At 47.5% G+C, this 15,419-nt stretch overlaps 1 protein-coding gene across 7 annotated transcripts in view; it reads left to right on the top strand.

The window, feature by feature from the left end:
- Window positions 1-11,266, top strand: part of plch2a (phospholipase C, eta 2a) — a 123,593-nt gene extending 112,327 nt beyond the window's left edge. For 6 of the 7 annotated variants that reach the window (XM_078087691.1, XM_078087690.1, XM_078087694.1 and 3 more), the window contains 4 exons: window positions 108-254; window positions 991-1,070; window positions 3,677-4,058; window positions 8,685-11,266. In XM_078087691.1, the coding sequence (XP_077943817.1) occupies window positions 108-254; window positions 991-1,070; window positions 3,677-4,058; window positions 8,685-10,291 (2,216 nt within the window). In that variant the 3' untranslated portion in view covers window positions 10,292-11,266. The remainder of the gene's footprint in view (window positions 1-107; window positions 255-990; window positions 1,071-3,676; window positions 4,059-8,684) is intronic. The other variant, XR_013452467.1, reaches the window with a different exon arrangement.
- The last annotated feature ends 4,153 nt before the right edge of the window (window positions 11,267-15,419 follow it).

The following is a 15,419-nucleotide window of genomic DNA, read 5'->3' as shown; positions in this document are numbered from 1 at the left end:
TCCTGATTCCTGATGTGAATTTGACTGAATTAGTCGCTCTATAGTTGATGAGCTCAGCACACACCCTGAATAAGTGATGGGTGCTGATCAGTCGTCCCCCCCCGTAGGGTTCAACCCGATGTGGGAGGAGACTCTGGTGTTCAGCGTCCACATGCCGGAGCTCGCCCTGGTGCGCTTCCTCGTGTGGGATCATGACCCGATCGGCCAAGACTTCATCGGCCAGCGCACCATCGCCTTCAACAGCATGATTCCAGGTACGACCCCCCCATGGCACCATACTGACAGATAGAGCTGGCGTATGGAGGTGGTTAGCCTAGCTTAGCATACAGACAGCTCACCTGGCTTCATCTAAAGTGGTTCTGAAGCTCATTATTTAAATATTTAATATTAAATATATCTCTCGACTGGGGTCATAATCCACTGCAAGATTATGGGACAGGTCGAATGAAGTTGTGTGAGCAGCTGTGTCGTGTAGGCTGTGGCCTCATGTTGGCTCATATTAAAGAACTCAAAGCTATCGTCAGATCTTTAATTCGTACATCATGCAGACGTGCGGATAAAACTTTTCTTTCTGTCTGTTGGTGTCAGGTTTAGATGTCCTGACGTTTTTTCAGAAGAACTGAGATAGTTTCTTTGCCTCGGTGAAGAACATGTTTGTGGAGTCTTTAGACTGTTGGTGTTTCACAACGTGCTGTGGAAAGAATGACAATGAGTGACAATGTCCATCCAGACGTTTTGGTTCTGAAACAACTGCTTTCAAACATTCTTCGACATGTCGGAAGTAAATATAGGGATGTGTCTGTAAAACTGCATGAAATTAGGATTGGGATTGTTTATTCAGAGTAAACAGCGTCTCCAAAGTAAGGAGACTTGGAAGGAGACATTGGGATGAATGGAAACAAATGGCTGAGGGACAGCATTCATACCATGACAGTGTCATGAACCCGTTTGTCTGCTGCCGTTCCCATGACCCACTGTGTGTGTGTTCAGGTTATCGCCATGTGTACTTGGAAGGTATGGAGGAGGCTTCCATCTTTGTTCACGTGGCTGTGAATGACATCACTGGTAAGGTAGGTACTACAGAGGACGCTCAAACAATCGTAATCATACTACAGTAAGTTTCTGTTTTATTACATCTTTTTTTTCCCGCCAAAAAAAGCAAACATTTTTGGTAAGATTGTTGAACGTTGTTTTAGTTGTCGTATACTTTACTTCATAGTCAAAATCGTTCATCTCATTTAAATAACGTCCCCACTTTTAGTGTGTCAGCCGGAGACGGTGGGGTCCTAATGTGTGACTGTCAGGACGTTAGCAGTTAGCATACTAGCATGAGCGAGGAGCGACGCTAGTGGCTCCAGTGTCAGGTCCATTCTGGGACAGGACCAAAGAGGACGTGTAAGACGGCTGTATTATGTTGAGGGGTGATGATGGTCTTAAATGTGGACGCCCTCTTTTTCTGGAAGAAGCACCAAAAGAAGTTAAGTATTTATTTGCTGATTTAAAGACCATGAGAAGAAGTGACGTCTGAAACCTAGATGTGCTCACCTGGTGGGGTTATTCATAGAGTATTCTGACCTGGACCTTCGTCCAATCAGCCTTCACTGTGATACTTGTAATTGGGTTGTTGCAATAATCTTTGATGGAATTCTGTTTTTCATCGAACTAGATTGAATAACAAGTTAAGTTCTATTTGATTCCTTGGATTTGAACATCTGGCTTATCTCTTGCATTATGAATATTCAAATATACACAATCCCTGCGCAGGGACCACCTGAGGGAAAGGACACACCTGAAGGCGTGGCGTCCAATTTCAACCTGTAAATGAAGTGATACTTTGCTTCAACTTAAACAGCATGGTTAGATATGAATATTAAAATATCATCAGCGAAACTTTCCCTGATGGCCAAAGAAATTGTAACCAATATTCGAAACAACATTTTGTATCCGACTGTCCCGGTCCACAAAGCTGTCTCCGTGGAGGCCGACTGGTCTGACCAACAGGAGCTGCTCCACTACATTAGAGCAGAACAATAGAAACGGAGCCGCTGGCGATGTGTTCCTGGCGTTACAGTCTCACCACATTGTAAATGTCCGCTCTGTTGTTCCCGTTGTCCTTTCTTTGAACCCCTCTCTCCCTCATCCTCCCCCTTCTCTGATTTCCGCTCTCTTCCTGTGTCTGTTTGTGATTTCAGTGGACCCCTCTATTTCCAAACGCTCCATTTAGAAGCAGGACATTTTTAGGAGCCCTGAAGCGGCCACATAACCCAGGTGTAGTGAGACCCAGTCGGCATCCTGCATGAGCCACACGACCCCCCCACAAACACACAACCCCCTCTCGTTAGCTGTCTGCAAGCATTAACAACAATAAGGCCAACTCATGCCTCACATGAGTTATGAAGGCTTGACCCGCCTGCATCTTCAGACCCCCACAAGTAGATCCAAAGTCATCGGGCCCACGAGGAGCGCTGATTGGAGGAGGGAGGGGTGTGAGGCTGGACATCGGCCAGGCTGCTGGGCCTCTTTGGGACTCCCTGGTGTTTTTGCAGAGATCGTTACTGAACTCGGGAGTTGTTTTTCAGTGTGCTGCAGTGCAGAGTATTCCATTTATACCCGTGTTATTGAGCCCTGTTTTTATCTATTTCTGTTTCTCTTAGCATTGGTTCATTGTCAGAGGACCAACTTGGATCGTGGATTCTCATGGCAGCAGTAGCATCCACTGTAGCTCCACCTTCTGTCGGCTAAACGCATGATAGATTCTGCAGTCCAGAGGCCCCGGCCAGCAGCACAGTAGTAGTTTAGTCATTTTCATTTCCACTTTGGCCAAAGTGTCCCGCTTTGTCCCAGAAACTCTTATTTTCCTTATGAGCTTGTTGTTTTGTCTTGATGTTGACTCAGCATTTCACTACAGTGGTCAACAGATGGCCGATTTGGATCTACTTCTTTCCCATTGTTTGATGCTTTTCATGATGAAAAGGCTTAGTGGACATAAAACGCGGCCCTGTCCCTCTGAAGCTCCATTGGGTTTTACATTTCTTCAGGGTTGTTCAGTAACGTGGTGCAGAGCTGTCTTGTCATTGTGTGATCGTCCTCATCATTGTCAACATTTCTGCCCCAGTCTGTGACGTTTGACCAATACTACGTAGCACCTAGAGGCACCGCAAACATCCATGCGGGGGTGTTCATTCTTAATTTAGGTTGTCCTCACAACTATTTTCATGATAAAGCCACTATTTTCAGAAAGAGATTGTCGCATTTTTGTTATTCACATTTTAGTTGATAGAAGAACACCCACCCACACAAAAAGAGTTAGAATGCCGATACTAGTGGACCCATTGTGGTTCTACGGTCCTTATAGTTGCTGTATTTAGTTTCACTCATGTAGGCCTGAGCCTACATTCCTTCACACCATTGTATAGACGCTAAAAGTTCCAGGGTTACTGACTGCGTGATCATTCACATGTTATTGGAGGGGATTTCTTGGGTAAGTGGCCATTGGTGGAGTTTGTTTCTCTGCATGCTCACGGCACGAAACCTGCCTCTGTAGTACTGCAATAATGCAGTGCTGACCGTGGCGCCTGCATTATGGCAACATGGTGTTGTATGACCTCACTGTGACTTATTCCTTTTTGGTTTGTTAATCTTGTGTTTGACAGTGATGTTTTGTTGTTTTTGTCAGGCCAGAGCAGCCACCGGCATAAAAGGGCTGTTCCACAGAAACCCAAAGCAGGCTTCCCTCGACAGCCATGCTGCTGTGCAGCACAGCCGTAAGCACCCGTTTGGCGCCCATCTCCTGCGCCGCACAGCTAGCGCACCCACCAAAGGCCAGCCCAAAATCAAGAAGGGCTTCGCAGAGCTCTCCAACAACACCAAGGACTACAGCTCAGAGGGTGCCAGCGAAGAACCAGAGTCTGAGGACAGGGACAAGGTCTCCGCTGCCGCCTCTCACCAGTCCACCCCTCCACAAAACCTTAACCGGGAATCCCTGGCATCCCACCAAGCCAAAGGCCCCTGGGACCGTCCAGACACCAATGGGGCTTTTCACCCTGAGGAGGGTAAAGGTAAGAGCCCTCTTCTTGCTGAGCGACGACCCATCAGTGAGCCTCTGAAACGTGTGCATGACCTGCCGGACATGAAGCCAGGGGTGTTCGCCCGCGTCGCGCTTAACAGCTCAGGCAGAGTAGGGATGACCTCCAATTGCATAACGTGTGTGATTGGCTCTAAGAGTCCAGAGGCTGAAAGAAGGGGTTCACTTAAGGAGAGTCAGGGATGCAAAGACAAAATGGTAGATGGGGAAAGCGCGAGTAACTCCCCCGTCTCACCCAAGAGACCAGTTCAGGCCGAGCCTGTGGCCAACGCCCCGCCGCCCGCAACCCAGACAGAATCCCAGCCATCAGCTGCCCTTCCCAAGTCATGCCCACAGGCCCCGTTTCAGAACTCGCCAAAGGCTCCCAGCCGACCAATCCCCTTCCCTAGAAGCGAAGCCAGGCAAACTCTGGGAGCCCAGCACATAAGACTTCGGCCCGTTGTGTCCCAGAGTAGCATCCGGTCCTGCAGCGTTCCCCGAAAGTGCTCCCCCAATACGGTATTACCACCGCAGAGCCTCACCCCAGACTGCAGGACCAGCCTCCGATGGCGACAGGCACGCCCCAACTACAGCCCTGTTTGTGGCCCACCGGTCGCCCCGTTTCTAAACGCCAATGGGAAGGAAGGTCTCTCACTCAGTGACAGCAGCAGCTGTGAAAGCTTTGGCAGTCTGAGCAGCTTGGAGTCGCCTCCAATGCTGCCTCCACGTTCTGTCCTCGACAGCCGCAAGAGGGCTGTTGGCACCCTGCAGCGCGAGATGAACGCCCTGTTTGCTCAGAAAATGGAAGAGTTGCGCCACAAGTCCCCAATGTTCTTCGCTGGTAAGATCTATGTGAGGCAGCATTAGCATTACACCCTGTAGCTGCTGCAGAGTGTCTATAGAGGCCGTTACGTCCTGTAGAGTAGCGCTCCCAGTAGCCTCCAAACATGTCAAGACCATGACGGTGCTGTGAATGATCCTGCTGTGTGCCTATTAGTGGTCCCACGTGTCCCTGATATCTCCAGGAAAAATGTGTAATCCCAACCTTTTCTTGCTTTATTGTTACCACTGATTCCTATTTCAATTAATTGATTCTAATTGTTTCCAATCGTTTTACCCAATGCCTTGAAATACTATTGTTATTGCCCCCATGCTTCACAGACGAGAGAAGTGGTAAGTTTTGAACCTTAATGAGTACAAGTAGTTCCCTGCTCCTTCTTTAACCCAGGCAATTTGAGTAGCAGTGTTACTGATGGATAATGCTGTGATAACCAAGTATGCTAATCATGCTAGTTGGAACGCGTCCGTGTCAGTGTTTCCCTTACAATTATATCGGGACGGTATCACCGCACCATCCCAAGAAAGTCTTTTATACTGCGGATGGAGGTGAAACACTGATGTGACAGGAGAGGGGGCGGCTAAGTACAATCCAATCCCGAATAAGAAAGTTCTAGGCAACCAAAATGTTAGAATAAACTTTCATGAGCATCAAACAAATATGTGTGTCTTCACACGGAGAATCTAAATGACCTTTGATTCCGATGTCTATCCACAAACTGCGGCCTCCAACCATCTGAAGTACCTCGAGGTCCTGAGCGTAGTAGTTTTCATTGTCTTCAAGCCTAGAAACGGCCAGATGTTGAAGACAAGAGCATCAACATCTGTTCTGTGTCCAGGAGAGACCCAGACCCCCCCTGCTCCATTTCCTGCCTATCCCCTTTCAACCACTCTCCACTCATCATGTGATGGTCAATGGGGTTTTTACCACTAGAGAAAATCAAGTGTGTTTTGGGAGACAGATTTGAGTTTTCTGGCCTCATCTGATGAATGCTGACATCTGATATTCACGCACTGTTGGCAAATCCTGTGCACGTTAGTAAGATATGTGATGAATAATCTGAGCAACGCTACCCCATGTTTCGTTACATTATAAAAGAAATGTTTGATCACCTCTTGTGAAGATGCTTTCTCTGCCCCTGAGCTGTTTCCTTGCCTCCACTCTCCCTCCTCTTTCCAGTTTGCTAAACTCCTTTTTTCCTCTCTGTCCCTTTTGCACGCTCTCTCTGTTATTAGTGCAGAATTGAGGGGATGACCAGAGCCAGGTAACCTGCTGAATGCATGCAACCTTTTCACTTCATCCACCTGCTTCTCTTACATGTGTCACACCTGTGGGGGTTAGAGTCCACCTTCTTCTCTTTTTCCCACATGTGTGATTTGGATTAACGTGCCTGTTTTCCTGATCTTGTCATTATATAGCAGTGCAGGTCTAGAAGGGGACTTTTTAATGCGTTGTGTATTACATGTGTCTTACTATAATCAAAACGCCATTGTACTCTGAAGACACTCTGATCTGGGAACACCAGGACGTCATATGACAGAAGGCTGAAAGATAAATAAACACATGCTTTGCAGGTTTTGCGTTGCCTTTTTGTCAAGTAAAGAAATGATAAATTGGTTGGAGATGTACTGCAATTATAAGTTTCATTAAAACACGGCTCAAAATGAAAGGAATAATCTATTATCAGGGTGTGGCATGAATTTAACTGCCCTCTGATAATGACCTGGTCAGGTAACTAGCAGAGGGGGTTGTTAATTTGGTGTTGATGGAGATAACAGGTACATTAGATGGCCAACAATGAGACATGTGAAGAGTTTCTCCCTCTTGATCTCTTTGACTGGTTTTACTAGAGTCATCCTCCTCCAGGGTGGAACCAAAACAAGAGTTTTGGTGTATCTCCAAGCACAATCTCCAGAACATGGAGAAGATTTCAGGAGACAGGCAGTTACTCTAGGAGAGCTGGACAGGGCTGTAGAAGGTCCTCTACCCATCAGCAGGACGGATATCTGCTGCCCGTCAACAGGTTGAGCACTGCTCGAGCCCTAGGGCAGTGTCTGTGACAGGCGTGAAAGGGTCCGGAGAAGTCAAGGAGAACGCTATGCTGCCTGCAACATGGTTCAGCATGAGCGGTTTGGTGGTGGTCAGTGAGGCATATCCACAGACCTCTAGAGAACGCCAGTTTACGCCATTAGCTATCAGGATGAAATCATTGAACCCATGGTCAGACCCTACGCTGGTGCAGTAGGTCCTGGGTTCCTCCCGATGCGCCTCATGTGGAAAGGGCATGCAAACAGTACCTGGAGGATGAAGGGATTGATACCATTGAATGGCCGTCCCGATCAACTGACTAAAACCCCAAAAACACCCCTGGAACATTCTGTTTCTGTCCAACAGACGCCGCCAGGTTGCTCCTCAGACTTTAGGGCCCCATAGACAGATGTTGGAGGACATCCCACAAGACCCCATCCGTTGTCTCATTAGGCTGCGTTCACACCAAAAGCCACGCTATGTTTCGCTTTATTCTCTCGACTATTTGTAATTCATTTCCCTTCATTCGCGTCCCCTTTTTCCGCTTCATTTGCGCTAGAAGAGGGCGTGACTTGTCTCCATAAAGACCGTTATCATCCACCACGAAAATAACCTATTTCTGCTCTGTACTTGTGGAAATTACACAAATGTCAGAACCGCAACCGGTGTTGTGTTGGGTTCATGGCATCATCCGTCGGCGCACACAGCTTGAATTTCACCGACTCCAGGAAGTGCGTCTGGATGACTGCGGCTTCCAGCGAGGCTTCAGGCGGACCAGCAGCCGGTCTGATGACCTTTGTGCCGGCTCAGTGCCGGCGTCTCCCGGTAGGGTTGGACCCTAACCCTCTAGACCCTACTAACTTACAGGCGTTCAGTCCCAGCTGTGTGTGTGTGTGTGTGTGTCTGGCTGTCTTATAAAGGGTTTTCACGCTGTGGCAGCAGGACGGCGGTGATGACAAGCAGAGCATCTCAACGCTGATTGGCTTTCGCAAGACCGCATCGGGCGATTTATTCGCTTCGATCCTTTTGCGTCCTCCCCCATTGAAAAGTCGCTTCTTCTGCCACCAGTCGCGTCCGTGCATTGACTCGCGCCCATAATTCGCTTTGCTTTTGGTGTGAACGCAGCATTAGAAGCATGCCGCTATGTTGTCAGGCATGCATACAAGCACGTGGGGGCCGCACAAGATATTGAGAAGCATTTTGAGTTGCAGAAATTTAATTTGGGCAAAATGTACTAGCCTGTCACCCGTTTCATTTTGGTCTATAAAATAAAGACCTCTGTAGGCTGAAACTTCTGTCAAAAGATGATGCGCTCTTTTTCTTGAAGTAATGGCCAGTAATTCAAGTTATTTGATTTTTAAGGTTATTTTGCCACGATTCGAATAACTCCACGTGTGCAAGTCTACAAACAAAAATGACATTTTTATCTCCTAAATATTTGCTATTCTATTATCAGGTTGTATTTAACAAAACAACAGTGTGATGTGTGAAACTCACAATCTGCCTCTGTCAACAACTGGTGTTACAGCAGTAGCCTTCACATTGATATGCATTCATTATAGTAGCAGTCTTGCACATGAAATTTGTATCATGTCTAATATAAAATGACCACTTCTACCAGATATTCCCTTAAGTGCTGAAACTAAATCAACAGATTTTTTTACACAGTGCAGTTGTATAATTGTACAAGCAGAAGTCTTTTAGAGACCATGGAGGACATCGTCAGTAAGCCATTTTTATTGTCTTTCTTTCCAGAGTTTTCCACGGTGCGGAAGCCAGCTCCACTTCCACTGAACCCTGAAGCCGCCAGAAACCCTCGTGTCATCCGCTCTGTCTCCACTCCAGAAGGCAGCCTGTTTTCATCTCACTCCTCATCCCCACTGCGCTCTCCATGCACAGCAATAAACCCCGACTCCCCATTGGCCACGCCTTCAAATGGGGTGGCACACAGTCCGATCAAGGTGAGTGGAGACCCGAAGAACCTGCCGGCCCTTTCCAGAACCGCTTCTCTCCCTACGATGAACCCTGCTGACAATACTGCACCAGCACTGTGTGGTCGAGATCTCCAGGCTAACCAAAGAACTGAGCCGTTCATGGAGGACACGCCAAACCAGAGAAACCAAGATACTCTCACCGCATTAAAGTCTGCAGACTGGAACCTCAGACTGGAACCTCCTCCTGCGCCCGTGTCCCCTGGTGCAGCGACGGCCCAGGTTAGGAGAGCTTTATTCAACGATCAGCCATCATATGTACCTATAAGGAGAGTAAAAAGTGAGGTCCGCGTTCGGGGTGCTGTAGCCTCCACTGGGCAGGACCAGTCAGCCGTGCCAGAGGTCTGCACCGACGCCACTATGAACGACCGCCTGTGGAGCAAGCTGGAGCCAGGGAGCCACCGGGACAGCATGTCTTCCTCCTCCAGCATCTCTTCCAACGACACCGTCATCGACCTGTCCCTACCGAACCTGGCCAGGAAGAGCTTCACCAGCCTGCCCACATCTGGCAGCTCGTGCGATCCCCACTGGGTCACGTGTCGTCGCTCTGCGCTGCTCTCCTACAATGCCCTGCAGGTCAGCAAAAGCAAGTCAAACCCCAATCTTCAGCAAGGCAACTGCCCCAAGGATGAGCTTAAGCCCCGCCCCCTGCAGCCTCCCCAGGAAGCTTTCATGGACTCACCCAGCCGACTGTCTCAAAGGAGGCACACCTGGAGTCGCCTCTACATGGAGGGGCTCAAGCAGTCGTCGGCCAGCAGGCGGTCATCGGCGGCCGCCCCCCCTACAGCTACCGCCTCCATGTCCAAAAGCCTCGGGGACCTCACCTCTGATGACATTTCCTGTAACTTTGACAGCAAGTATCACAGCATCAGCCGCAGCTTCATTGTGAGGCCAGCCAGGGACCAGCTCCGCAAGGGCGGCCTGCACAAGTCCCGGCCACCAGGAGACCTCACAGAGCAGCTACGGAAGCTGACTGATGTGGAACCGCTAACCCCAAGCGACTTTGCCCTGGAAAACCGGGCCGGGGAGTCTCAGGAAGAATTTGTGGATGAGAACCTGGTGCGGAGGACCTCCTCGAGGAGCCAAAGCAGGGTGCGCTACATAGCAAGTAGAGCAAAGAAGGCCCAGGAGAGGCAGAGGCTCCAGGGCCTGGTCCAGGGCAGGAGTGGGAGCTCTAGCGTCACAGGTAGCATTGCCAGCCCCATTGAGGAGCGGGGGAACCCTGAAGGCGCCTGCTGCGTGGCCCGGAGTCCTTGCTCCAGCCTGGACCTGCTGAGTCAGCTCACCCCACTTGGAACCCCCTCCCCTAGACAGTCCCAGCCCCCTGCAGACCCAGAAAACAGTGAAGTCTTTTTCATGCTCAAACTCTGAGGACTGTCTGACTTGGAAGCAAGTGTGAGAGACGCAGCTAGAAACTTGTTTGGACTACGCTCAAGTTTTTTTGGCTACAGATCTTCTTTTTTTTAAGTTGCATATCTTGCAGAATTCCTCAGATTATTTCTCCTTATGCAAAAAACTGAGCTTCACTGATAAATTATCCACAGTCAAGCATTTCTATAGAACTGAAGCACCGGCATCGTCTACTAGAAGCAACTCCTGCAGCTCTGCCATCCTTTTGCACCAAAACATATTTAGTAAAAGATCCCAGAGATTTTATATAGCCGTGTATGTTGACTGTTCACTACTGTACTACTACTACTTTTTTTAACATGTGCGTCCAGTAACAATGGGCCTACTTGAAGTGTAACAGTTAAGGTGTTATTGCCAGTGAATGGATGGGCTAACAATATTTAGAAAATACTGGCATAGTACCATGAAGTTTATTTTACAGTTTTGTTGATGGAAGTGCTGCTCGTATGTCTTGCTGAAAAAAAAGGAATATTATTATTATTACTACATTGTTAGTACTCTTTGTGTTGTGGTTACACAGTAGTAATTTGACCAAACTGCCAATATTTTGATGAGCTACCCAGTTAGTGATAAGTCAAAGCACTGAGATCATGTACTTCACAGCAGTGGTACACACTCCATACCAAGTTTAGCCCTTTTTAGTTGTCGCATGTTTTTAATGCACTGTGATGTTTATCCTTTTATTTCCTTTTACAAAGACCTTTTTTATATGAAGATTTGTTGATATTGTAGAATTCTTCTTGGGATCGGCGGTAGCGCTTCCGAGCGGCTGTGCTGCTGTCGGTCCGTGGTACTAATACAAGATGACAATGATCTGTATCGAAGCACGTTTATCTGTCGACCTGCTGTATCGTTTGCACTGCCGTGCCAGTTGTTTGTGCAACGTTTTAGGGACAATGTGTAATTATGACATGAATAAATCTCAAATGTATATTACTGAAGGCTTTCCCGCTCATTTTGTTGCTGGCGAACTGAGCTTCATGCGAGCTGACACTTGAAAGCCTCGGTTCTGGCCAGCTGTGCCTGCTGCTCTAATTTGGACTCCGCTTGGGGTCTGTGTTTACCAGCCACCACCTCGCTCAAAACAGCCCCCCTGCAGGAAGGGAGAATGTTCCAGAACAAAGACTCTAGACTGGACAAGAGGCGACAAGCTCGACTAGGTGTGGAGAAAAAAATCTTTTCTATTTCGCTCGCTACCCAAAATCCGTTAACTTTCTCAGACCCTAGAATGTGGAATGAAACCCAGTAATACATGTAGATTCTGCTGTGGGGTTCAAACTATCCAGTGGAATGTAACAATGGTAATAATAGAAATGGATTTTATGCATCGTTTTGAGGAAGCTGTGTTGGTATCTGCTTCCTCTAACAACCTCCCGTATTTCGTATTTCCCTTTTTTTTTGGTCTATTTTCTAGTCTGCAAATAAAAAAATAAAAGCTTACTCTGCTCTGTGACACGTTTATCCGAGCGCGGCAGACTGCGCTCCAGCCAGCACACAAACACTAAAGACTGCTTCATTAGGATTCCAAGAACACGGCGGGGTTCCTCCTAAAGCCAGACCGTTTGGCTCGGCCCGGCCTCTCGACTGAAAACCTCCCAGGCCTGCAGTACTTCAGGGCCGAAGGAATGTTTTTTGTCTCATTGAGTGAATGCAGCCCCTCCTTTCAACATGAAATCACGGCTTGTTTTTGAGGTTTTTGTTGTTGTTGCAAACTTGGAACCAAATGCTTTTATCTGGCAAAGACACAGAGCCTGTTTTGTGGATGAGACTTTGATGTGTGTAGATGTAGATGAAGTTTTATGGTTGGACTGTGTACACAAAAGTGGACGTAGTCGTCATGACAACTCCCATTGGTCCATGTACTGCTGTTAAGAGGCACCAATGTCGTCCATTTTGCCTTTGTCATCCAACCAATGAACACAAATGACCATCCATGAAATGCTTTATGGTCTGATTCACACTACACGGAGAAAAAAAGACTTCACTAGAGATTGAGCCCCGTGCTGGACAGTAAAGAGAATACAAGTTTCCACTCAACAGAACCACAGGTTACTGTGGTCCAGATGTGCCAATGAGGTGCCATCCCTCCTGATGTTCCAATAACCGTCTCCTCGGTGCTGGAGAAATCCATGGCCTAATGTGTTTGGTCGTTTTGTGCTTGTTTGTCCGTTCTCCTGATCTGTGGCTTTATTTAATTGTCATATGTGCTTCGGAAGGTTCCTGACAGAGTGAGATGACCTGGAAGCAGAGTAAGTGGCCGCCATGATACGAGCTGTTTGAATTCTCTAATGCTAAGCTTCAAAGCTTCCTTACTAGCGCTAAAGGAGTCAGTTGATGTGATCCGGATGTCACATTGAGAGAGTAAGAGACAAAGTGGTCAGGGACACGACGTGGCGTTAGTGGGGTTGGAAGTAGAGCAGTTTCCAATGAAGATCTACTGTAGTCCAGGTTGCCGGCTTTGGGGAAGGACAGAGAGAGCAAAGGGAGAAAGTAAGAGCAGTAAGTCACATGGCTCCTCTATGGAAGTTAAAGTCACCCAGGAGGATGAGTGGAGGGCCGTTTTCTGGGAAGTTTGATAGCAGGACGTCTATTTCTTCCAGGAAATATCCCAGAGAACCTGGTGGACGGTAGAGAACAACAATGTTTAATTGCACCGCATGAGTGACTGTCACAGCGTGGACCTCAAAAGACATTAGGGTAAAGAATGGGAATGGGTGGAGAGAAAGACTCCATTTGGGGGATGTGAGGAAACCAGTACCCCCACCCCTACCTCTGCCTTTGGTTGTGTGGATGAAAGAGAAGAAAGAGCAGCAGGGGTTGACGTGTTGGCCGGTGTGTTCCAAGTCTCAGTGAGAACAAGGACGTCCAGCGATTGCTGATGGAAATGAAGTCTGTCTTTGGGAAGGCAACTGGCAGGTCCGGAGGCTCCCTGAGCGGTTCAGAGCGAGTGGGATGATGAGGGAAGGAAGTCGCGGCTTGCAGAGGCTGTAGTATCACAAAGCGTACATCGCGTTCCCACTCCACCCAACGACTCCTTTGTCTTCATCCTCGGAGTCGCACCAAAAGCTGTGGCAGCAGGACGCCGGTGATGACAAGCGGAGCATTTCAACGCTGATTGACTTTCGCAAGACAGCTTTGCTTTTTCGCGCCCCGCGTTGAAAATGTGCCTCATTCGCGACCAGACGCGTCCGTGCATCGACTTTACATGGAATCTACTCGCACAAATAACTTCGCTTTTGGTGTCAACGCAGCATAATGAGTCAAAGCTGACACTGAAGCTTCATGCACTCTTCACAACGGCCAGCAATAGAAACTCTAAACGAAGAACTTCTCAAAACTTATTATGAATTCTATCAGTGGCGGCTGGCCCACGGAGGCCCACGGAGGCCCACAGAGCCCATAGAGGCCCACGGAGGCCCACAGAGCCCATAAAGGCCCACGGAGGCCCACAGAGCCCATAGAGGCCCAAGGAGGCCCACAGAGCCCATAGAGGCCCACGGAGGCCCACAGAGCCCATAAAGGCCCACAGAGGCCCACAGGGCGTGGCCCCACCTTGAGCCACAAAAAAAGATGAAAAAAAGGTCAATATTTGTGTACTTGTGTTTTTGGAAGATGGGATATACCCACTAACATTTGTGATTTAAGACATCTGTGCAAAATGTATACTTTTCCTGCTGATGTATGTATTGTAATATATCATATGTATGATATTTCTATTGTATATTTATAATAGTCACAATATGGTAATTATATCATATACTCAATATTGTTCGATATATTTATAGTTATATATATATATATATATATATTAATGAATATACTGAATTAAATAAGAGGTCCTTATTATCTGTTGGAATAACTGTTAAATATTTAACTGCAAAGTAATAATGTGTGTTTGATGCATTTTTTTGCATTGAATCATACTGGGATGTTTACTGAAGCTGATCAGCTGGCCCTACCAAAAAGAAAAAATCCACCAGCTGCCACTGTATTCTATTTACTTCAAAAGCTAGAAGGTAAAATAGAGCTTAGTCGCCATACAATTGGAATCCAATCCAATCCAAATACAGAACTTTCAACTCTAAAATCCTACCGCATAGAATTCCATAAAGAATAAAGAGACCGTACTAACTAGCAATCTAGCACAGAAGCATATTGAAGAATATACTTTCTCCAGGTCTAAATCCAGTTAATGGTTGCATAAATATCATCCTCTTCAGGTCAGTATTTAGTAGATGTAGAGTGTAGGATATTAAAAAATAAACTGACGACCTGGTTCATAAATCCACTCAGCTAACTGATTATTAGGAACACCGTACTAATACTGTGTTTGACCCCCTTTCGCCTTCAGAACTGCCTTAATTCCACGTGGCATTGAGTCAACAAGGTGCTGGAAGCATTCTTTAGAAACGTTGGCCCATATTGATAGGACAGCATCTTGCAGTTGATGGAGATTTGTGGGATGCACATCCAGGGCACGAAGCTCCCGTTCCACCACATCCCAAAGATGCTCTACTGGGTTGAGATCTGGTGACTGTGGGGGCCATGTTAGTACAGTGGACTCATTGTCATGCTCAAGAAACCAATTAGAAATGATTGGAGCTTTGTGACGCGGTGCATCATCCTGCTGGAAGTAGCCATCAGAGGATGGTACATGGTGCCATAAAGGGATGGACATGGTCAGAAACAAAGCTCAGGTAGGCCGTGGCATTTAAACCATGCCCGATTGGCACTAAGGGGCATAAAGTGTGCCAAGAAAACATAACATTTCTCAACAGAAATCGAGGCTCATCAGACCAGGCAACATTTTTCCAACTGTCCAATTTTGGTGAGCTCTTGGTAAATTGTAGCCTCTTTTTTGTATTTGTAGTGGAGATGAGTGGTACCCAGTGGGGTCTTGTAGCCCATCCGCCTCACGGTTGTGCGTGTTGTGGCTTCACAAATGCTTTGCTGCACACCTCGGTGGTAACGAGTGGTTATTTCAGTCAAAGTTGCTCTTCTATCTTGAATCAGTCGGCCCATTCTCCTCTGACCTCTGACCTCTAGCATCAACAAGGCATTTCCGCCCACAGGACTGCCGCATACTGGA

This window comes from Gasterosteus aculeatus, chromosome 2, assembly GCF_964276395.1.
Source record: "Gasterosteus aculeatus chromosome 2, fGasAcu3.hap1.1, whole genome shotgun sequence".
NCBI classification, from domain to species: Eukaryota; Metazoa; Chordata; class Actinopteri; order Perciformes; family Gasterosteidae; genus Gasterosteus; species Gasterosteus aculeatus.
This window is presented reverse-complemented; position numbering and strand designations above follow the sequence as displayed.